Genomic DNA, 23,006 nt, shown 5'->3' with positions numbered 1-23,006 from the left:
TATAGATGTGGGCCACCAAGCCTGGCTATACTCTTTAAAATGGTCAAAATGGCAAATCTTATGTGGCGTGTATTTTACCAAAATTTTTGAAAGACATTTCAGAAAAAAATGCAACTACATAGGGAAAAAATATTGATACTGTTTGCATCTTTCAATCTTTACGTCTATTTTCATGGTTTTTGATTGCTTAAATGTTGCCAGACTTTCATTTTATCTTAGCTAATACCTTGTACAAAAACACAGCAAGTCGGTTTTTAAAAAATTTTATGTGAACCATAATAAATGGATTTCTGCTTGGGGCATAAAAAATATATTTAGTCTTTGTCCCAAGTTCCTGGAACTTGTAAAACCTTTGCAATTTGCCAAACGTTGTCTTCTGTTATTCATAATAAGCACCTTTTAGTCACACCTGGGTTTATGTTAATGAGACTCTTGGTGGGCACCTAGATAGCTTCAGGAAGGAGGCTAGTTGCCAGAGGAACCAACCATGTGCTTAGAGGGTTGGAAATTTCAGCCCCATACCCTGACATCTGCAGAGACAAGCTTAAAAATGAGTTATTCACTAATGGCCAATTACTAAATCAATGATGGGTATGTAACGGAACCTCCATCAAAACCCTAAATGATGGGGCTCAGAGTGCTTCTGGATTGGCCAACACATCCTGTGCTGGGAGAGTAGTGCACACCAATTCCATGGAAACAAAAGCTCCTGTGCTTGGGACCTCCAGTCCTCACCCCAAGTACTTCTTCATCTGGCCATTCATTTGTATCTTTGACAACAAAATGGTAACAGTAACGTGTTTCCCTCAGTTCTGTGCCATTTTAGCAAATTACTGAGCTGGAAGAGGGGGTCATGGGAACCCCCAATTTGTAGCCATGTCACAAAGAAGCATGGTTAACCCAGGGACCCTCTACTTATGACTGGTGTCTGAAGTGTGGGGCAGTCATGTGGAACTGAGCCCTTAACCTGTGGGGTCTTCACTAATTCTGGAAGTATCCATTAAAACTGTAGGACACTGAGTTGATGTCTGCAGAGAATTGGAGAATAGTGTGAAAAACCAACACATTTGGTATCAAAGGTCTTGTGAAAAGCAGTTTTTCTTCACTCCCAATAACAGGTGATGATACAGATACAATCTGTGATAACCCTATTTTCTCTATACTCAGTTATACTGTCCTGATGTCCACAAATAGATTCTGCTGTATGACTTATTGAAGAAATCACCTAGAAATGTTGAAATTGTTCAAGGATTCAGGGACTTTAGCTAAAACTGTTCAAAAATTCAGGGACAATAAATCCTTAACATGCAAAAAAAGAGACAGAGAGAAATTTCAGATTTTTTAAAATCTGATTTCTAACTTTTTGAAGACTCAGAATATTTGGCATTACTGGAACTGCTTTCCTGCCTACCCAGATTTGCTACAGCTGAGGCTGCCTTGTTTAGGTAGGGCATGTACTCTTCAATTCTCCATCTTCCCTACTCCTTGTTGTCACTCTGAGCAGCCTCATTCATCTGATTCTAAGGACATTTGAGTATCTCTGGGCCTGCATGGATGCTTTTGAGGATTTGAAGTTGGCTGGTGATGGTAAGTCTCATTTACTAACAATTGCTTTTTGCCTGGAACATGAGGATCTGAAGGAACAGTGATGCTCCCAGTCCAAGTATCTTAAATAACTGTACCACATTCAGAAAACCTCCAGTGGTTCATTGTAAACTAAATGCAGACTAGCTTCTGTTCTAAGAATGCTAGGGGCCAGAGACAACATTTGCCTTACAGAGCTCACAGGTAGGCATGGTAAAGAGGTGTGTGGTGCTTGGGGGAGGGCAGAAGTTATCATGCCCTTGTCTTGCCCATGTTTTCTGGTCCCTTTCTTACTACTTACTATTGGGCCTGCTCTTCTTCAGCTTCCTGATACTTAGTTTGCCTGTTCCTTTTATTGCTCACAATTTTTTAAAGTGGTGAGAGATTCCCTTCTAAAAAGTATCTTGTGGCTTCCAGGATTTTCATCAGAGACCTTGAAAAGCACCAATGAGACCGGGGAATCCAAGGCAGCCACCTTCCTTCGGGACCTGAAAAGTCATGTTTGTGGAAGAGTTTCAGTTATTACAAAATAGGAACTGTGTAACATGCTATCGTGTTGACATTTTATATGAAGGGAATCTACAGTAAATGTTATTTTCAACAGCTGAATAATATCCCATGTCCACATATTTAACAATGCGATATGCAAAAAACTTACTAATTTTAACTCCTTAGAGTACTACTGAGACTAAATATCTCTTCTTACTTTAACATTTTTTTTCTGAATCTGTTTAAAAGCTGCCTGTTAGTGTGTCTAAATTACTTACCTTTAGATGTTAATGTTTTAAGAGACAGGGTCTCACTGCCACTCAGGTAGCTAGGACTGCAGGCACACACCACCATGCCTGGCTAATTTTTTAATTTTTTGTAGTGAAGAGGTCTTGCTATATTGCCCATACAGGTCTGAAACTCAGGGCCTTAAGCAATCTTCCTGTCTCAGCCTCCCAAAGCACTGAGATTAAAGGTCTGTGCCACCATGCCCAAGTACTACACTTTTATATCACAAATTTTACAAAAGTATTTCCACGTTTTGTGCTTTGTCTTTTAAACTTTAAAACAAAAACAGACAGAAATATTTAGTTTCTAGTAGTCAATTTATCAGTATATACCCTGTGGCTAGTTTCTGGCTTTCATCTAATGCCTAGAAAGGTTTTCTCTATTGCATGAAAATAAAACACGTACTCAGATCTTTTTCCTTTTTTAAATAAATCTTTATTACTTTTCACCTTTTCAAAGTATGCATGCTTGTTGTCAAAAATTAAACAAATAAATTAAGGTAGGTAGAGTAAATATCTTTATTATGGGTTTTTCTATCCAAGAACAAGGCTTCTCTCTCTCTCCATTTATTCAAATTTCCTTTGTAAAGTGGCCCTCAGGTGAAGGCTTAAATTTCTCCACACGAGTCCTCCATAACTTTATTTCTAGAAAAATCTACTTTTCTTGATGCTACTGGGAACGAAATATTTTCCTTCATTATATTTTCTAAGTCCTGTTGGTACAAAACAAAGCTATTTATTTTTGGATGTTTCTCTTTAACTGGTCATCCTTTCCTGATTAAAAATTGAATAGAATAAAAACTGTTGCCATATGAAGACTCTGCCACATTCATTCCCTCTTGGGGGTTTTTCAATGGATGAATCTGATGATACTTGATCTCTCTTGGCATTAACCTTGTGAGTTTTCTACATCTTTCTCATTATTAGGATTTTCCTTCACTATGGACACTCTGATGCTGACTGAGTTGGAAGCTAAACCTGAATGCTTTCCCACACACATTACACATATATGGTTTCTTCCAAGTGTGGACCGTCTGGTGTATAATGTAGTCAGAACTAAAGCTGAAGCCTTTGCCACATTCCACACATCTGAAGGGTTTCTCCCCAGTGTGGCTTCTCTGATGCCGAATTAAATGGGCATTAACATGGAAGGCTTTTCCACACTCCTTACACTGAAAGGGTTTCTCTCCAGTATGGATTCTCTGGTGCACAATATAGTTGGAACTACAGCTGAACGCTTTCTCACATTCCATACATTTGAAAGGTTTCTCCCCAGTATGTATCCTCTGATGCCTAGTTAGTTTGGCATTGATACTAAAGGCTTTCCCACATTCCTTACATTGAAAAGGCTTTTCTCCAGTATGGATTCGGTGATGATCAAGTAGGTTTCTTTTAGAAGTAAAGCATCTCCCACACTCATTACATTCAAAAGGTTTCTCCCCAGTGTGAATTCTCTGATGCCGCATCAGTTTCCCATTAACACTGAAGGCCTTTCCACACTCATTACACTCATAAGGCTTCTCCCCAGTGTGAATTTTCAGATGCTGTCGAAATTGGGAGTTACACCTGAAGGCTTTCCCACATTCATTACACTCATAGGGTTTCTCACCTGTGTGAATTCTCTGGTGTTGGATTAACTTCCCTTTGACACTAAAGGCTTTTCCACATTCAGTGCATTCATAGGGTTTCTCACCTGTGTGGATTCGCTGATGCTGAATGAGTTTTGTATTATTACTGAAGCCTTTTCCACACTCCTTACACTGATAGGGCTTCTCTCCTGTGTGGATGCTTTGATGCTGCCTAAGCTGAGAGCTGCACCTGAAGACTTTTCCACATTCATTACATTCATAAGGTTTCTCTCCAGTGTGGATTCTCTGATGTTGAATTAATTTTGCATTAACATTGAAAGCTTTCCCACAGTCATTACACTCGTAAGGTTTCTCCCCAGTGTGGACTCTCTGATGTGTAATATATGCAGAACTACAGCTGAAGCCATTTCCACACTCCTTGCACTGATAAGGCCTCTCTCCCGTATGAATTCTCTGATGCCTACTTAGGCTTCCATTAACACTAAAGGCCTTCCCACATACCTTACACTGATAGGGCTTCTCCCCACTGTGGATTGTCTGATGTGTGATATAATGGGAACTGTAGCTGAAGCTTTTTCCACACTCCACACATTTGAAGGGTTTCTCCCCACTGTGAAGTCTTTGATGCCAAATTAATTTCTCATTAATGCTGAAAGCTTTGCCACACTCCAAACATTGATAAGGCTTTTCCTCAGTGTAGTTCTCTTGATGTTGATTAAGCTGAGAGTCACACCTAAAGGGCTCCACTAATTCTTCACATTTGAAAGCCCTTTCCTCAGAATTAATTATTTCATGCTTAACGAGTTTTGTATCAAAGCTGATGGCTTTCCCCAGGCCTGTACACCCAGAGGGCTGCTCTACAGTGATGGTATGACACAGATATGAGTTTGGACTTTGACTAAAAAAACACTCCTCCATGGGGCTTGTCTCATCTTTCACTGTTCCATCAATGGTGTTGCTTTTTTCCTTCTTTATATTTCCTGCAGAGTAGACTTCCTGTTGTTTCTCTAGAAGAGAGGTTTCTAAAAAGTCTGTTTCCTGGGAAAAGTCCCTTTGAAGTTCAAATGATACATCCTCTTTCCCGTAATACATTTCCTTTGTGAAATCACTGTCAGTCTGAATATCTACTATAAAAGACAGAAAACATAAAATGTCATGCAAGAACCATGTTAGAAGAGAACTGTGCTATAAAAGACCATAATAATCAGGGGGCTCCCTAAAATCATTGGACTAGGTCAAAGAACCTTCGGTTTCTCTATAAGGTGGGATAAGTAATATGTAGCTAGTAAAAGAATACAATAAATCCATACACGCTGACAGAAAAAGACATCCAAGATACAATCAAATGGAAAAACAAGTTGAAAAAACAGTATATAGATTTCCATCTGTATAAAGATATAAAAGGCAGATATATATATTTGTACATATCTAGAAAACTTGTAGAAGAATCCACAAGAAACTAAACAAGCTGGCACAGGAAATTTGGTGGACTTGCTTCCCCTTTATATATTTTTTGTACTGTTCTGAGTATGTGTCAATATTATAAAGTAATGATAAAAAAAAATCGCCAGTCTCAACTGTGCCTAATGCAATGCCACTGTAGAGAACATAACCAATCATATGAAGGTTAAAAGCGACGGCCGGGCAACATGGCTCACACCTATAATCCCAGCACTCTGAGAGGCCGATCCAGGCAGATTACCTGAGCTCAGGAGTTTGCAACTAGCCTGGGCAACACAGTGAAACCCCGTCTCTACTAAAATACAAAAAAATTAGCCAGGTATGGTGGCATGTGCCTGTAGTTGCAGCTACTCGGAAGGCTGAGGCAAGAGAATTGTTTGAACCCAGGAGGCAGAGGTTGCAGTGAGCCAAGTTCATGTCACTGCACTCCAACCTGGGAGACAGAGTGAGACTCTTGCCTCAAAAAACAAGGGACAGCAGTGGAATAAAACTCTAGGTCTTGTCCACCAGATCAGCATTCTTTTCATCACACCATGTTTTTTCTACACCCTGCAGTTTCCTCTTAGTTGCTCCTACAGCAGTGAGTTCCTTACTAAAAAAAAAAAAAAAAAAAAAAAAAAAAACGGAAAATGCTGAAGAAGGGAAAGGCACAGGATCCAACAGGATGTGGCTACTTGGGAGATGACAAGAGTCAGCAGCATCAGGAAGCAAAATAGAAATAATTTTGTTTCCTTCCATTCTAAGGAAGGAAACTGTGGACCTTCCAAAACTCCTCCTTCGACTTCATTTCTACTTTACACAGGCTCTATTTAAGGCCCATCTCATCTTATCTCTTCCCTTTCCCCTCCAAATACTGCTGCATTAATCTTGCCTTTTCCTTCACTTCTTCCTCCAAACCTAAACTTGATCATTCCCTAAAAGTCTTTCTACAATCCCAGTAGTCTTTAGAACTAGAACTACTGATCTCTGCATTTGTTCCCAAATTTCTTAAAAGCTTAGCCCCAAAATGTTGCCTCATGTTGTTTCATCTTTCATTATTCTTCAACCATATGTAATATGCCCCCTCCCCAATACTTCATAATTGCCCTCAATAAACCCCTCCAATGGCCTGGATTCCCCAGCAAGTATTTCCAAAATAATATTGGTCTTTTCTCAACTAAAAAAATAATACTCATCCTTTGCTATAGACTGACTGTGTCCTCCCACAAATTCATATTCTGAAATCCTAACCCCTGATGTAATTGTTTTAGGAGGTTGGGCTATGGGAAAACCCTCATGAATGGGATCAATGCCCTTAAAAAAGACCCCAGAGAGCTCCCTTCCTTTCCACCATGTGAGGATACTGTGAAAAGATGGCTGTCTATTAGCCAGGAAGGAGGCCCTTGCCAGACAGAACCTGCCTGGACCTTGATCTTGGACTTCTCAGCCTCTAGAACTGTATGAAATAAATTATTGCTGTTTATAAGCCATCAACTCTATGGCAGTCTGTTTCTGTAGCCCAAACTAAGACATCTATACTATCCTATGTCTAGTCGTCATCTCTGGAATCTATTCCTGTTTTGCTGCACTCTCACCAATACTGAAAATAATTTAATTATTCTCAATATGATAGATAAAATGTCTCTCCTTGTTTTAATTTGTATTTCACTGGCTTCTACTGAGGGTGGACATTTTTCACATTGATTTCACATTTGTACTTATGTGGACCAGACACTTATACTGTTTGTCAATTTTTCTACACTGGTTACTTTCTATTTCTCACATCCTATTGGGTGGCAGATGTCAGTATCCATCTTCCCTTTTTTCTTTACTAGCACATCCTCTATTATTTTGAAGTCACAAAACTCCATTTTCCTCACTTACAGTGAGAATGGCCATTTGACACAGTTGCAGCAAAGGAAACTTAACAGATATCATTGGGTGGGTTTCTGAACATTTTTAAAAAGAAAGTCAACACTGCTGCCATGGGCCTCATGCCCTTCACTGTCCCTTCTTCTGCCTGCCTAGAGCCTGTTTGATTCCTCATCCCAATTAACCCACACACATTAACTACAATGTTTCTATCCCCAGCTAGGAGCATGATGGGTGCCTGGAAAGGTCAAAGACTTCAGGAGAGTCAGCTGCCTACAGAACGAAATCCAGGCTCCTTCGATTAAGGACCTCACAATATCACTTCATTCCCTGTATTTGTCAAGCACATTATGTGGCAAACTCTCCATTTCCAAAACATGCCTTCCTTGGTCATGTATCATCTGATAGAATGATGAAAAGGAATAAAAACCCATGGAAACCATCTAAGAAAAATGAAGACTCACTGAAAAAAATGCAAGAGAATCTCACAGACTCTAAATGTAAGAAATAACAGGGGGCCTCAGGGGGATAAGAAGCCATCTGGCAGCTACTCTGCTGGCACCAATTAGAGCCCTGCTCCTTCAAGTGTGGTCTAGTAACTAGAAGTACTGGCATCACCACCTCACCAGGAACATCACAGAAATGCTGACTCCTGGCCCTGCTCCACACTTACCGCATATCTGTAAGACCTCAGGATTCTTTTACACATTCATACTTAAGAAGCACAAAACAAGAGCACTTCCTCCCTTCCACATTACTTTCCCCATGTACAGATGTCTTCGCCAACACCAAAGTAAAAATATTAAACTGAGCACACACTATAAGCTAGGCACTTGATATGTGTTATCTCATTTAATCCTCAACCCACAAAACCAGCACTATTACCTCCTTTTATTACTAACCCATTTTCAGAGATGAGAACATGCAAATACCCCAATCAAAGTCATAAAAACTAAGAAGCAGCGCCGTTGGGACTGGATCTCAGAAAAGTCTCCTCTAAAGACTGTGCTTTTAACCACTTCTGTCTGTGTGAAAATGCTGTTAATTCTGTATCCTCCACACTAAGTGAACAATGCTTAGAAATGGCAAGAACCCCAAAATTGCTGAGTCCATTAATTTTGTCTGAGAAAGGCAGGATTTCAAAATTAGGATTGAAAAGAGTCGGAATAAAGGATTTGAAAAAAGATGTATTCTTGCAATTAGACATAACAAACTTTGAAGACAAACAGAAAGAACTCTACCTATCTCTATGAATTATCAAAATTTACTCAAATTTTACTCTCTATGACTGGCCAATAAACATAGCATGTTTCTGCCTAAAGAATTCTCCAACAGAATGGGAAATATGTACCTCCCTTACCAGTCTGGAGGCCATGGAGGCCTGTTCCTGCAGCCAGTGGAGATGGGGCCCCCAGCTCACCTCCTCCCTCCAGTTGTGAGATCACAGCAGGTTTGAGAAGTGGAAATCCTGGTTTGGGAGAGGTAAATAGGAGAGACAGATTAATAATCTCCCACAGATAAATTCCCAAGTCTCTTCTCAGATTGTCTCAGCAATGGGAGGGAAGGTAAGAGCCCCAAGTGGGAGAGTCTGGGAAGGGCCCAGACTGCAGGCCGAGGAGTCCGCACGCAGGGCAAGCAGGGAGATCCTTCCCAAAGGGATACCACTTTTTGACCTTGGCCTGAAATATCCAGAGTACACTGAGATCCTTGAAAAGACTCAAGATAGGTAAGATAAGAGGGGACCTGAAGATGCCACTGTGGAACAGGAAGTCACTGGATTCCAGTGTTTCCAAAACATAGCTACCATGGGTTGGATCAAGAGTGTATACCAATTCCAAGTGAAGTCCTATACAGGCCTACAAAAGGCTTGGCGTTTGCCCCTGCCAGCAACCCCTAAGTCCAGGAGATTAGGAACAGCTCTGGGGTTCTCATTCAGTAAAGGATTACCAGAGATCCCACCAGTAACCTGTAAGGGAGAAGCAAGCCAGGAACCCCAAATGGCAGAGTCCAGGTTCCCAGGGGAGAGAGGTCTTACCCAGGGAGGCCACATTCCCATAATTCTCCAGCATCACATCCCTGTACAGGATCCTCTGTGCAGGGGACAGGCCATCCCATTCCGCCTGGGTGAAGTACACAGCCACGTCCTCAAAGGTCACCAACTTCTGAAACAACAGGTTCCTGCTGCCCTAGGGCCAATTCCATGGCTCAGGCCCTAAGTGAGGGGCAGAGGGCAGTATAAGGGCTTGGGGAGGGTGCTTGTGAGAGCACAAAATTAATATTAACAACAAGGGAAAGATCTCAGAAAAAACATGAAGAAAGTAAACTACAGGGTGTCCACCTTCTCCCACAGCAGGGAAACTTCATGCCATTTTTTTACACAAATAAGAGGTAACATAAGACAGGCTGACAGAAAAACATTTTCCATAAGCAAGTGCCTAAAGCCAAGTCCACTCTTTTAGACAGGCTGCTCCCTCCTGGCAAGCTTGGGGCCGACCCACCAGCCGTTCCCACACCATTCCCCTGAGGTCTTGGCTGCCCTGCACCTAAACACAGCCCTGTTCTGCTCCCCCCATCATCCTCATCCTCACACCTCAAGCCACCCCTAAAGATCAGCCATGGCTTCTGTCTCACCCAGCCCCACCTGATTCCCCTCAAAGACCCCACAACCAAGGGGCTGTGCAGCCTCTGCTTGAGCACCTCCAGCCAAGGCTGCTTCATGCTGCCCAGACTGTGGGGTCTCCTGGAAAGTCAGAAATTTCCTTGCCCTCTCCCATTCAAGTCTCATGCTTTACAATTCTCCGAAACTTCACTGTTTCTCCAGGAACATTTGGGAAAGCAGGGAGACTGGCCTTCCCACTGGCCAGCTACTCTCCCCTTTCCATCAGTAAGGTGTGTGGTTGGCACAAGCTCCGCCACTCAGGGATGCTGCGTGTCACTCCCAGGCCCAACCACCCCTCCTGGGCAGCTGCGGCCTCTGCCAGGCTCACCCTCTGCTCACCTCAGCCTGCTCTAACAGCCATGGGGGCTACGGACAGGGATCTGCCACTCAAACTCTCTCTGCCAGGAGGTGTCTTTGTGAGCCTACTGACCTCCACCCATCAGCAATTCCAGCCAAACTCTAGGTGTTTCTGTGAGTCTGCTTTGTGTGACCTTGAACAAGTAACTTCTCTGCACAAAATGTAATGTCTTCACTGTGTGCCGCCACCACCCCCCCAGTATATTGGCACTTCCTTCTAAACTTATGCCTCAGCTGGGACCAGAATCACCCATACAAGAAACCTCGGCCAGACACCTGGGGATTGTTCTTGACTTGCCGTCTTCCTTATCACCACTAATCCTTTGACTCTCTGTGTCCGAAAGATTTTTTTTTTTTTTTTTTTCGAGATGGAGTCTTGTTCTGTCACCCAGGCTGGAGGGCAATGGCATGACCTCAGCTCACTGCATCCTCTGCCTCCCAGGCTCAAGCAATTCTCCTGCCTCAGCCTCCTGAATAGCTGAGACTCAGTGGGATTCTTCTTTACGAAGTGATCATCTTGCTTTTGAATCTTCCTTAAAAATTATTCCATACACATCACAAATCTGACCAAGTTAACATCAGCGGTTCCACAGCTGTCTTATGGCTGAGCACTTCCTAATCACACAATAACTCTGTGATCCTGGGAAAGTTATTCTACTTGCCCCGGATCACAGAGTTATTTGGTAGAAAGAATACAACACAGCACTAATCACATAGGGCAGCAGTCAGGACCAGAAGACCATACAAAGGACTGAGCATGGGGCCTGCAGCACAGTAAGCCTCCAACAATACAACTGGTATGACTGTGGCTATATTGTTCCCAACTTGTAGTCCATGGAAGTCCATGGATGAGCTTCAGGGGATCCATGAAGTCCCTGAAAGTTTGGTTTGCAGGTTCATTTTTCTGGAGGAGAAGGGGGAAAGCTCTTCTCAGAGACCTAAGTCTGCACCCTAAGCCTTGAAAGCTTCGCAAGAACAATGAGACATTCCGCCCCATGGGACTCCCTGTCTTCCTCCTCCCTTGACTCCACTCCCTGTGACCTTCCCTTTCTCCTGAATTAGAGGCACAGCCATCGTTCTCTGATCTGGTCCTGCTATTCCTCTTCCCTACATCCCCGCCACAGATAGCCCAATCCTCTGCAGACTGTCCTCCACGCATAGCCCTGCACAGAGCATCCCACGCAGGCGGCTTCCATGTCCCCATTCACCCAGAGCCCTATACTGGGGGTGCTCCTGTACAGAGGAGCAGAGACCCACAGTGTGCAGACCACCGCCTTCCTGCTCTCCCACTCACTCTCCCGCTGCCTCCACTTGCTACTGTCTGGGTCTCTGCTGCCCTCCCTTCACACCACCTCTTTCCCACAAATTCCAGTTCAGGTGGAAGCAGCCATCATCCCAAGGCTCACCAGCTCTCCTTCTCAATTTTTTTCAATCTGAAACTTCCCAGAGGAAGAGCTGAAGGACCCACAGCTCACCTGGGGCCAGGCTGTCAGGTGCATGGCTGCCATCCCCCCCGTCTCCCTCTCAGAGAAGGGCTGGAGCTAAAGAGAAATAAAAAGAGGGACAAGTATGAGGCAAGCCACCCCCAGCAGAGCAACATAGCCCGTCACAGAAAATGCAAGACAGGCAGCTTGCATCCAAATAGGAGTGTGAACAGAAGCGGCCCAAGAAAGGAGTGATCTGTTCACTGGCTCAGTGCCTAGGACTTCAGGCTATGACACTGAAATTCACTGCCAGGAACCCTAGGACTTTACAATTCTGACACATATCACACAAACAGAAGAGTGTATATATAAAATGTAAAAATAAACAAACAAACAAAAATAAAAAAGAAGAAGAGTGTATATAAAACCTGCCAGGCACTGTGGCTCATGTCTATAATCCCAACACTTTGAGAGGCCAAGGCAGGTGGATCACTTGAGCCCAGGGGTTCAAGACAAGCCTGGGCACATGGCAAAACCCTGTCTCTACCAAAAATACAAAAATTAGCCATGGGTGGTGACACATGCCTATGGTCTCAGCTACTCAGGAGGCTGAGGTGGGAGGATCACCTGGGCCAGGGAGGTCAAGGCTGCAGTGAGCCAAGATCACACCACTGTACTCCAGCCTGGGTGATGAGAGTGAGACCCTGACTCAAAAAAATAAAAAATAAAAATAAATAAAATAAAATGTATGCAGAACCTAAAAAAGAAAGCAGAGAGTCATGTATCAACAATTCAGTTCAAGAAATAGGACTGTATCAAGATCTTTAACTTATTTCTCTTTCTCAAAACAAGCATCATCCTCAGTATCACAGCAGAAGCTGGGTTGGCTGGGCTGCAGCCCCAGTACACAGGCCTGGGGAGTCAGGCCCCTAGGGAGGCAGCACCCGGAGAAGACGGCAGCTGCTCCCCAGAATCCTGCCTCATTTCTTCAAAGCTCTGAATGTCCTCAAGAAATCCTAACACCTCTGGAGAGGTCTTGGGAAGTCAGTCTCCTACATGGCCCAAGCTGTCCTTAGGAAGCTGAGCTGGAAGTTAGGGACCAGGCTGTCTCCCATCCTTTCCAGTCTTCTGATAGTGAATGAGCCAAGGCCTAGACTTCTGCCTTAGCTCCTGTGAGAGGAGATCACTGTAGCAGCCAGAGTCCCATGACGCAGCGCCTCTTGTTTATTATATTGAAAAACATGTGGACCGGTGATTTTCTGACTTTTACTGCTCCTACAGTCAGTCTCGAAATTATGCTTTCCTAAAATATCATCCATTTCTTCCAGGATTTCAACTTTACTAGTATAGAGTTGCAGAAAATACTGGTTCATGATTCTTTCCATTTCCTCCATATCTGGAGCTAGTTTGCCTTTCCCACTTCTTCTTTTGAATATATGTGCTTTCCAGACTTTTTCCCAGGGTTAGTGTTATGGACTAAACATTTATATCCCTGCCGAATGCATATGTTGAAGCTCTAGCCCCCAACGTGACTGTATTTAGAGACGGGCTTGTGAGGAGGTAATAATAAATGAGGTCCTAAGGATAGAACTTAAGGTCCTAAGGTTAAATGAGTTCCAATAGGGCTGGTGCCTTTATAAGGAGAGACCCAGAGCCCATGCACCCACTCACTCCGTGTCTCCTCCATGTGAGGACGCAATGAAAGGGCTACTGTCTATGAGCCAGGAAGACAGCCCTGGCAGGAGCCGAAATCAGCTGGCACCTTGATCCTGGATTTCCAGTCTTGGGGACTGTGAGAGATAAATATGCTGATGAAGCTGCCTAATCTATGGTATTTCGTTATGGCAGCCCAGGCAGATTAACACAGTTAGGCTGAGCAATGGTTTACTTATTTTAACGTGGTTTCCTTTCACTTTCAAGGAACCAGTTTTTCCAGTTGAGCAACACTGCTTTCCTCTATTTGTTTTAAATTCACCAATTCTGCTGTCTTAGTTTGTTCCTTCAGCTCTGTAAGGGGCAGTTTAAGCACCACTCCAATCCTCTTGTTCGATCCTTAGTCCAGTTCTACAGAGGCTTTAGTCAGTTTTGAGAAGGCGCAACCTACCAGGATCTTCACAAGGACCTGGACCTACACCACCTATGTCTGGTTCCTGCCCTGGGGCTTCTCTGGTATCCTATGTGGGACACCTGTGGACACCTGCTGGGCCCTGAAATGCGGGGGTGTTAACACCTGTGGGACCCCCTTGACCAAAAGGGCACAAAAACCAATGGATAAATGTTTTCCCCTTTGGTCCCCCAGCGGTGCAGCCTTAAGACTCTAAGGCTCCTCAAAGACCCTGCAAAGCAGAGCCTGTTGAGGGCCAAGTGTACCAATGCATCCTTGTATCAGTTCTCCCACTCTGTTTCACTCCCCTTGTCTTTCACTCTGCCCCTGTAACCACATTCCTAAATAAGTTCCTACATACAAATCTTTGTTCCATGTTCCACTTTTGGGGAAACTTAAGACTACAAAGGCTTTTTTCCTACCTTCTTGAGGTTGCATGACTTATTTATTTTCATTCTTTCCTGTTTGGCAATTAAAACCTATAAGGCCACAAATTTTCCTCAGAATACACTATTTGCCACATTCCAGAGGTTTTTATATTTCATGTTTTAATTACTATTTTATAGTCAGCAATTCTGTTTTGTCTTTCACCTAGTTATTGTTTAGGATAATTTGCTGTTGTTAATTTCTTCTCTGTTCATAAGTTCTGGCTTTATTGCATGACGACTATATAACCCAATCTACTAACTTCTACTTTCCACATTTTTCAGGATTTTTGTGACTCAAGTATCCATGTAAAAATATATATTATCTGGTGTTTAAAGAGAAAACTTATTCTGTGATGGGAGAATATATAACTCCATTTTTAGATAATAAACCAATTCTACCAATTACATATGTAGTGTGATGGATACCCCGCTCAGCTAGTCAAGGTTGTACACTGAAGGGTGTAAACCTGCTGCCTGAACTTTGACAGCCAGGCAGTGAGCCAAGACCATAGGGCTCAGCAGAGGAGCAGGTGTTTGCAAGAATGCAAACGTTCTAGAGAGTATATGAGAACCTACCAACAAAAGTTTCGTTGTTTAAATGCAGTAGGCAAAGAGCCAGAAAATTAGCTTAAAAGTACTTAGAGACGAGGGGCACTACAGATCTCTAAAGCTGTCCTGTTGCCATTCAAGAGTAAGTACGTAAGTCCTAATAAATTCATCTACTTGCCAAGCTGGATTTGTCCAAAGCATTCTTTGGTCTCTTGGCTCCCTCCCAGTTTAGAGGAAGGTTTTTAAAAATATGACTCCAGGTTTTTTCTTGTTACAACATTGTATAGATTTTCTACATAATCCTAATTACTTTTACCTAATTAAACCAAGACAGCCAGTGAAGAGCTAACTTTCACAAAACACTGAGTTCAGATGTGTCATTAGCAAATCCATTCAAATGTTTCAGAAATAAGTAATTCTAACATGATGTAAACTGTAGCAGAGCACAGCAAAATAAGTTTCCCAATTCTATTTGTGATGCCAGCACAATACTGATACAAAAACTATAGACCAGTCTCATTTACGAATTCTAATGCAAAAATTCTATCAAGGAATAGACTCCAGTAGTTCATTAAAGTAATACATCATGAGTAAGTAGGATTATCCCTTGAAGATAAACCAAGTTCAATGTTAGGATACAAATTAGCATATTTTTCACATTAATAAATCAAAGACAGATAAACACACTGTCCATCTCAACAGATGCCAAAGGTATTTAACATAATTCAACATTCATGCCTAACTTTAAAAGCTTACACCCTAGAGAAACTCTCATATGTAGGAGGTATGTACAAAAATATTCATTATCAGCATTATTTTAATAGCAAAACACTGAAAACAACCCACATGTCCATTGAAAATACATCGACAAATTTTCATACAGTTTTTACAATGGAACATTACCACATTACCCAGAAGCTACACAGAATGAATTTGGAAACATAACATTGAATTATTCGAGTTACTTATGACTTATACACACAATGGTGCTATTTATATAAAGCCCAAAAACAAAAAAAGTTTAAGTACATTGCTTACAGATACACGCATATGTAATTATCTTTAAAAATAATAGGGCTACAATTAACATAAAATTCAAGACAACTTTTACCTCTAGGGGTGGGAGACTGGGAGTTGGAGTGAGGAAGAGGAACTCATTGATAAATTCAGCAGTACTGGCAATGTTCTGTTTCTAATTGGGTGGTGTGTTCACGGATGCTTTTTACTACTACAGTATATAACATATAACATATAAATATATATTTTTAAATAAATATATAAACCAGCCAAGATGGGGTGAAAGTGAGGACCCAAAATGCAGTACAAAGAACAGCCAATGTGGCTAACAATACTACAATGAACATAGCCACACTTAAGTGGTAGGAAAGAAGTAAGAAACTTTGGAAAACAGTATTTTGATTGAAACACCGTAAGATTAAAGACAAAAAGACCTGCATCCAAGTACTGTACTTTAGGTAGTGAATTTGCTTTTCATGAGGTATGAATTGGCGATTCTGAAACTACTGAATATATTCTAAAACTGACTGAAATTGTAATCACGTTGTAGACGTCATTCCCAGGTCACTGTCACCCCAGAGCCAAAAGAAGTAGGGCTGAGTTACCTTTTGGGACTGACACTGCTCCAGGAGACAGTGTCCTCCAAAAGTCGGGCTTCTTCTGCTGCCGGGTGACTAGGAGGGGCTCTGTACTCCCACTTGGCCCTAATTCATGACCCCATGTCAGAAGCCTGGGAGCACACGGTCCATGCTTGGGATGCACATAGGTTAATGTTCCTGCCAGACCTCAACTCATCAAAAGACTTGCAGTATCATCCAGGGCCGCTTCATGCCCACAAATATTCCACCCTTTAGCTGCACCACACATCTTCCCCCAGCAGACCAAGTGCTAAATGCCCGGGGCCTCGTGGCTGTGACAGCAACACAGGTTTCCCCTTCCAACGGGTGCAACCTATTGGGCCATAAAGACGAAAGCTGGAGTCGAGAAGCGCGGAAGAGCACCCCGGGCCGCCTCCCTGCTCCCTCTCCCAGCCTGGGCCTCCTGGCAACACAGGCCACGGGAGACCCAGCTCCACCCAGGGTAGGAGTGCGTCCCAACCGGACCCAGAGCCTAGGGAACAGGGAACGACGCAGGGTGCCCGCAGTTCTGCACTCACCCCCGGAGCAGGCGGCTCCCCGGCGCTGCCGGAAGTGCGTCACCAGGCGGCCTGGCCTCTCTAGGAGCAAGGTCTCTTCTTCTCGGTGTTGCTCTCTCCGGGTCCCCTGCGGCTGCAGCCTGGCCGATCCTCAGGCTCGGGTGTGGCCCATGCTGACTGTTAGCCCTGGGTGATGGGGAAGGCAAGAATCAGAGCCAAGCGGGGACCCAGCCTGGGAAGTGAAGCTGCAGGTGCAGTCTGGGAGTCTTGGAACTGGACCCGTGGATGGCGCGCTGTCACATCCAATGCCCGCTTTTTCTAACAAATTGTTTGTAATGTCCATCGTATTCTCCTGACCTGATACTCATACATAAAGGCCTAGAAAATCATACATAACATACACACCTACATAGCAAAAACTAATGTTATACCTTAAAGGTTAAGAGAAAAAAAAAGAGAGAGAGAAACGTCATCTGTCGTTTAAAAACACATACTTCAATGTGTTTGGTCATGACTGCTGCAGGAGACCTAACAAGGTGGTCCAGTAGTCGCCTTTACACTTAGACGCTGCCCGAATGCCACAGCCACAAAGCTGTGACTTATATTGTTTCAAAAATCACAAAACTGATCCAAAATGGAGAACACTTTTTGGTGAAATTCTGAATGAAACACAGGATGATTTTCTCTTGATTATACAATAATTAGATTCCTGGAACATCAGTGTATGTTAAAACTGTGAAAAATGCATGTGTTTATCCAGAAAACAGGTTTAGATTCAGACAATTTCGAAATAGAATTTTCACCTACCTGAATGTTCAGCAAGACATTTGAAACTGTGAACATTTTTTCAGTGGGCAGGACTGTCCTGTGTATTGCAGGATCCTGGCTCCGATCCACAATGCTGGTAGAAATGCTATCACCGCCAGCAAATACAACAAAATACCTCCCATAAAATTACAAAATGAGCCCTGGGGGAAGGGAGACAGTACTAAAAGCCACTGGATTGGACGACCCTTAAATCTCCACCCCCTCACACACCCCTAATGCAGGCTTTTCTTCCTTCCAGCTCTGATTTATCTAACGCTGCTGCACTAGAGAGTGATGTTTGCCCCCACTCGCCTCTGTGGCCTCTTATGACTCCCATTGATTCCCTGACTCAACTTCAGCCCACATGCTAAAAATGCTGCCAAATCTAGAATGCGCTTCCCTTCCCATTCCTACCCTCCATCTTGACTGTTACTGGAAGTGTGAGTGCAAATCCCATTTCCCATGGAAGCAAGCCTTTCCTGATCACTCATAATAAGGCAGGATGTTCATTTATGTGCCATCCCAGCACTGTGCACTCATTTAATGGTGATAGCTTATTTATATGTCTGTCTTCTCTGGTGGCTCCAAGGAACAGACACCATATCTATCTTGTCCAACATCATCATCCTCAGCTAGAGGATAATCTGACAGAAAGGAGAGCAATAAACATTTGTTGTTGACATGGTCCAAAGGCTCCAGCCCTAACTCTTAAGCAGAAGCCGACTTTGTGTGTCCCCAAAGGAGAATGAGGGTAGGATATGTCTTATGCCTCAGATCATGACAGTGACCATGACCAGGCACACCCTTCTCTGCCTTGTCATGACCTTGGTCTTCACTGTTTTTCAAAATAAGCTCATTAAGAAAATGGTTCCCATGATTGGGCAGAGTGATAGCTGGAATTATGTTGCTCTTGTCAGTAAGTTCTGATTTTCACTTCTTTGTAGGCTCAGTAATCAGGAGTGAAACTTGTTGAAAGAAATAGGAAGGAATCAGATCACATAAATGCTGGCCCCAAAGGTTTGCATCATAAACCCATTGCCTAATTTTATAGATAAGAAAATGAAGCTCCCTAAATAACCACAAAACTCCTACTCCTACTTCAGACATATCAGAAAAATTAGATAATAATGCACAAACCAATTTACAAAAGCTTTATGGTAGGTATGGAGAGATGGAGACCAGTTCATGTCTGTCAACCCCTGTTCTTCCATTCTTATACGGTTACAGAATCTCTAGCAAGGAATGTGACAGCTCAGGGGAAAAGCACACATTTCCCAGAATTCTTTAAAGCAAAGTGTGTCCATGTGACCAACTTCTGGCAAATAGGCTGTAACAAATTGTGATGCTGAATCCTTAAAGACAAGGGACATGCCCTCCCTAGCCCCAAATCTTCATCGATCAGGTGGAATGTTGACAAGGGAGAACATCTTGGACCAATGCAAATAAGGGTATGGCTGCTGGGAATGACAGAGCAGTTAAAAGGAAGAGGCACAGAGCTGCTATATCAGCCCCAGATGGCTTACTTTCTGATGGTACATGAGAGAGAAATAAACTTTCATCAAATTTAAACCACACTTATTTGGTTCTTCAAATTAATTTCCAAGCCCATAGCCTAACTAATATCCCTAAAAATGAGGAAAGATGGAAAAAATACACAATACAACAGTTAAAAAATTAAGCTGGCTCTTCGACTTCAGCATTCTAGAAGTTCATTTCCTTGCCAGGCCTGCAGCCACGTAGTATCGGTTTCCTCCTGCTCAGCTCTAAGGCTTCTTCTCCTGTACCCTTTGTCCCTGCAGCCCCAAGACCTCCCTAAAACCTTTCCCCTCTGACCACCAAGGAAAACTGACAATCTTCTCATGATAAAAAATTATTTTTGTTGTTTCCAGTTTTAATAGGACAGAGTAAAGATGGTTTGGGCTGCTGCTTTTCATGCAAATTGTGGCAAAACGACAGTCTGGTTGGTGTTCATTCCAGGCGTTCAAGGCTGTTTTTACGTTATAAATTTTTTATTTACTTATTGATGTTGTGAGTTATATGAACAAATCATTTAATCTATGTGAAGAAATGTACTAGGGTAGGGAGAGGTCTTATTCTCAAAACAACCAAACATATATATGAATGTTTACTAATAAATGCTTAAGACATACATAAAGAAAATTTTAAACACTTGGGGACTAAACCAATGAAAACCAGTTGTGTAACTGGAAAGGCACGGGTAATTCCTCAGTAGGAAGTGTATTGTTCTTTATTTAATCGAAGTCCAATGTTATACCAAATAAAACCCCTAAAGAATTTGTTTTAAAACTTGTGAAAATTATTCTAAAACTTGTGTAGAAAAAAATGTTAGATGCAGCCAGGCACAGTGGCTCACATCTATAATCCCAACACTTTGGGAGGACGAGGTGGGCAGATCACCTGAGCTCAGGAATTTGAGACCAGCCTGGCTAACGTGGTGAAAACCCATCTCTACTAAAAATACAAAAATTAGCCCAGCATGGTGGCACACACCTGTAATTCCAACTACCGGGGAAGCTGGGGCAGGAGAACTGCTTGAACCAAAGAGGCGGAGGTAGTAGTAAGCCAAGATCTTGCCACTGCACTCCAGCCTGGATAACAGAGTGAGACTCCATCTCAAAAAACAAAAAACAAACAAACAACAAACAAAAAAAGGTACTTATAAGGTACTACTAACACTTAGGAATGCACAAGTATTGAAAGTTAAAGAGGCCAGGTGCGGTGGCTCACGCCTGTAATCCCAGCACTTTGGGAGGCCAAGGTGGGCAGATCACAAGGATGAGTTCAAGACCAGCCTAACCAACACGGTGAAACTCCATCTCTACTAAAACTATAAAAAATTAGCCGGGTGTGGTGGTGCACGCCTGTAGTCCCAGCTACTCAGAAGGCTGAGGCAGGAGAATCGCTTGAACCCGGGAGATGGAGGTAGCAGTGGGCCAAGATCACACCATTGCACTCCAGCCTGAGTGACAGAGCGAGACTCCATCATAAAAAAAAAAAAAGAAAGTTAAAGAATGGAAAATAGATACATCAGACAAATATGAAGTTAAAGAGAAAATGGCATAGTTATATTAATATCTTACAACAGTGAGTTTAAGACAATAAATATTATTCTATTCTATTCAGAATTCTGTTGAGGGCTATGTAGCAAATAATATCAATGAGAATCTCAAAATTTAGAATAAGAAATAATATTCAACATCATTTTAAATACTTAGCTCACAGGAAAGTGTATCCAGGTACCAAACCAAACAAGAAACTAAAACCAGAGGTGCTGGTTTGGCCTGAAGAGCTCAGCTGATGCTTTGGCCAACATCAGTGGGAATGGTGAAGAGTTGTAAATCTTGATATCTGAGAAAGCAGAATTGTAATATATAGGAGGCAGGCATGAAGCAAGGAATAGAAACAGATATTTTTCTCACACACATATACTCATCCAAATTCCTGGACCCATGAAAGGATAAATCTTTTTAAAATCTCATGAACAAAGAGAGATAACAAAGAATCTTATGGTCCTTGCCTAAGCTTTGAAGTGTTAGTAGAAATATCCCCTAAAAATTTATAATCATAGTTTGTACCATTAAGTATAGAGTTTAAATTAATACTACCTACTTTGGCCAGTAACTCATAATACACGAAATTACATTAAAAACTAATCCTGATAGACTTCTGAAATAGTCACAACAGAATTAGTAGGAAATGACATTTAAAAGTTATTACAGCCACATCTGATACATCTAAAAGGTTAGTGGAGAAATGAAAGATATAAAAATGACCCAAATCAAACTTCTAGAGATGAAAATCTGTAATGTGCAATAAAAATACATTGGATGGGATTAACATCAGATGAGACATTACAGTAAAAAAGATGAGTGAATTTGAAGACATAGCAATAGAAACTATTCAAAAAGGAAACACAGAGAAAAAGAAATTGAAAATAAATGTACAGGATTAAGAAGTCCTGTTTTCTTCACTTACGAGCTATGAGACCTTGGGCAACCACTTAGCTTTTCTGAAATTCCATTGATTCATCTGAAAAATGAAGTAATAATGCATAGCTGCTGTAAATACTACACATGCATACAACATAAAGTACATACAACAGGGACCAGGATTCAGTAGTTGCTCAATTAATGTTACTTTTCCCCTCCTCTAACTTATTTGTGGACCTGATTATATCTTTTGTCAATAAGGGAGTTATTAATGCATAAGTTTGTAAATATGACATATTATAACTAGGAGAAAGACCTACAGTGCCAAACTCCTTCCAAGTTTTTTGTGCATAACCTCACAGAAACTTGCCGACAACAATCAAGTTCAGAGGTTTTTACCACAGAGAAAGCAGATCCAATCCATTGTATGTTTCTGAAAGGAGGTTAACAGGTGGGGGTTAGCAAGTGAAAAGAGGATATAAAAAAGAATCAAGGAACCTGTCTCCAAATGAATACAATATACCTTCTTTCTCACATGCATTGCCTGATAGTTTGCTTATATGTGTCTAGGAAGAGCCCTGACCATTCTTCCTTAGGTAGTACAGCCAGTTAGTACACATTTTCCCCAAATTTGAAGGATGTGGGCCTCCAGAATAACACAATTATACTAGGTACCAATCCCACAGAGCTTCCAAGGGAGTAGGTCCAATTATCAGCTCTGATGCTGAAGTTCCTAGAAAAAGAAAGAATCCCAACCCCCACCTTGTCGTAAAGAAACTTCTAAAGGACTGCTGACTTTAGAGGATTACAATTGCCAGGTACACAGGAGTCGAAAGTCCCAGGAAATTAACAGTGACCACTGCAACGTGTGTTGATAATATCATCCAGGTACAAGGGATGGCAGTACAAAACAAAGAAGCCGTGGTGCTGTCCAAGGTGCTAGTTCCAGCTCGTTCGGGGTGTCTGTGGAGCTCTCCAAGGTTCTGGGGCTGCCTCGGAACCATCGTCCTCCAAACTGGTGCTGCTCCCCTCTGTGAGCGGTGGCTCACACCTGTAATTCCAGCACTTTGGGAGGCCAAGGCAGGCAGATCACCTGAGGTCGGGAGTTCGAGACCCGTCTGACCAAGAAGAAGAAACCCCGTCTCTACTAAAAATACAAAAAATTAGCTGGGGTGTGGTGGCGTGTGCCTGTAATCCCAGCTACTTGGGAGACTGAGGCAGGAGAATCACTTGAACTCGGTAGGCGGAGGTTGCAGTGAGCCAAGATCATGCCATTGCACTCCAGACTAGGCAACAAGAGCGAAACTCCATCTCA

At 42.5% G+C, this 23,006-nt stretch overlaps 1 protein-coding gene across 18 annotated transcripts in view; it reads right to left on the bottom strand.

The window, feature by feature from the left end:
• Positions 1-2,773: 2,773 nt before the first annotated feature.
• The window catches only part of ZNF23 (zinc finger protein 23), a 22,561-nt gene continuing 2,328 nt past the window's right edge, over positions 2,774-23,006 (bottom strand). The window contains exons 1-7 of one of the 18 annotated variants that reach the window (XM_037742231.1): positions 17,742-17,919; positions 16,956-17,120; positions 16,405-16,750; positions 11,753-11,818; positions 9,297-9,423; positions 8,613-8,729; positions 2,774-5,076 (exon numbers count right to left, since the gene is read on the bottom strand). In XM_037742231.1, the coding sequence (XP_037598159.1) occupies positions 3,284-5,076; positions 8,613-8,729; positions 9,297-9,423; positions 11,753-11,785 (2,070 nt within the window). In that variant the 5' untranslated portion in view covers positions 11,786-11,818; positions 16,405-16,750; positions 16,956-17,120; positions 17,742-17,919 and the 3' untranslated portion in view covers positions 2,774-3,283. Of the gene's footprint in view, positions 5,077-8,612; positions 8,730-8,934; positions 9,023-9,296; positions 9,474-11,752; positions 11,819-16,404; positions 17,121-17,741; positions 17,920-23,006 lie in introns of those variants that run through there. The other 17 variants (XM_017539180.2, XM_037742233.1, XM_017539185.2 and 14 more) reach the window with 17 other exon arrangements.

The sequence above is a fragment of the Cebus imitator genome, unplaced genomic scaffold (assembly GCF_001604975.1).
Source record: "Cebus imitator isolate Cc_AM_T3 unplaced genomic scaffold, Cebus_imitator-1.0 Scaffold117, whole genome shotgun sequence".
NCBI classification, from domain to species: Eukaryota; Metazoa; Chordata; class Mammalia; order Primates; family Cebidae; genus Cebus; species Cebus imitator.
Note: the sequence above shows the minus strand (reverse complement) of the source record. Positions and strands in the feature narration are given on the sequence as shown.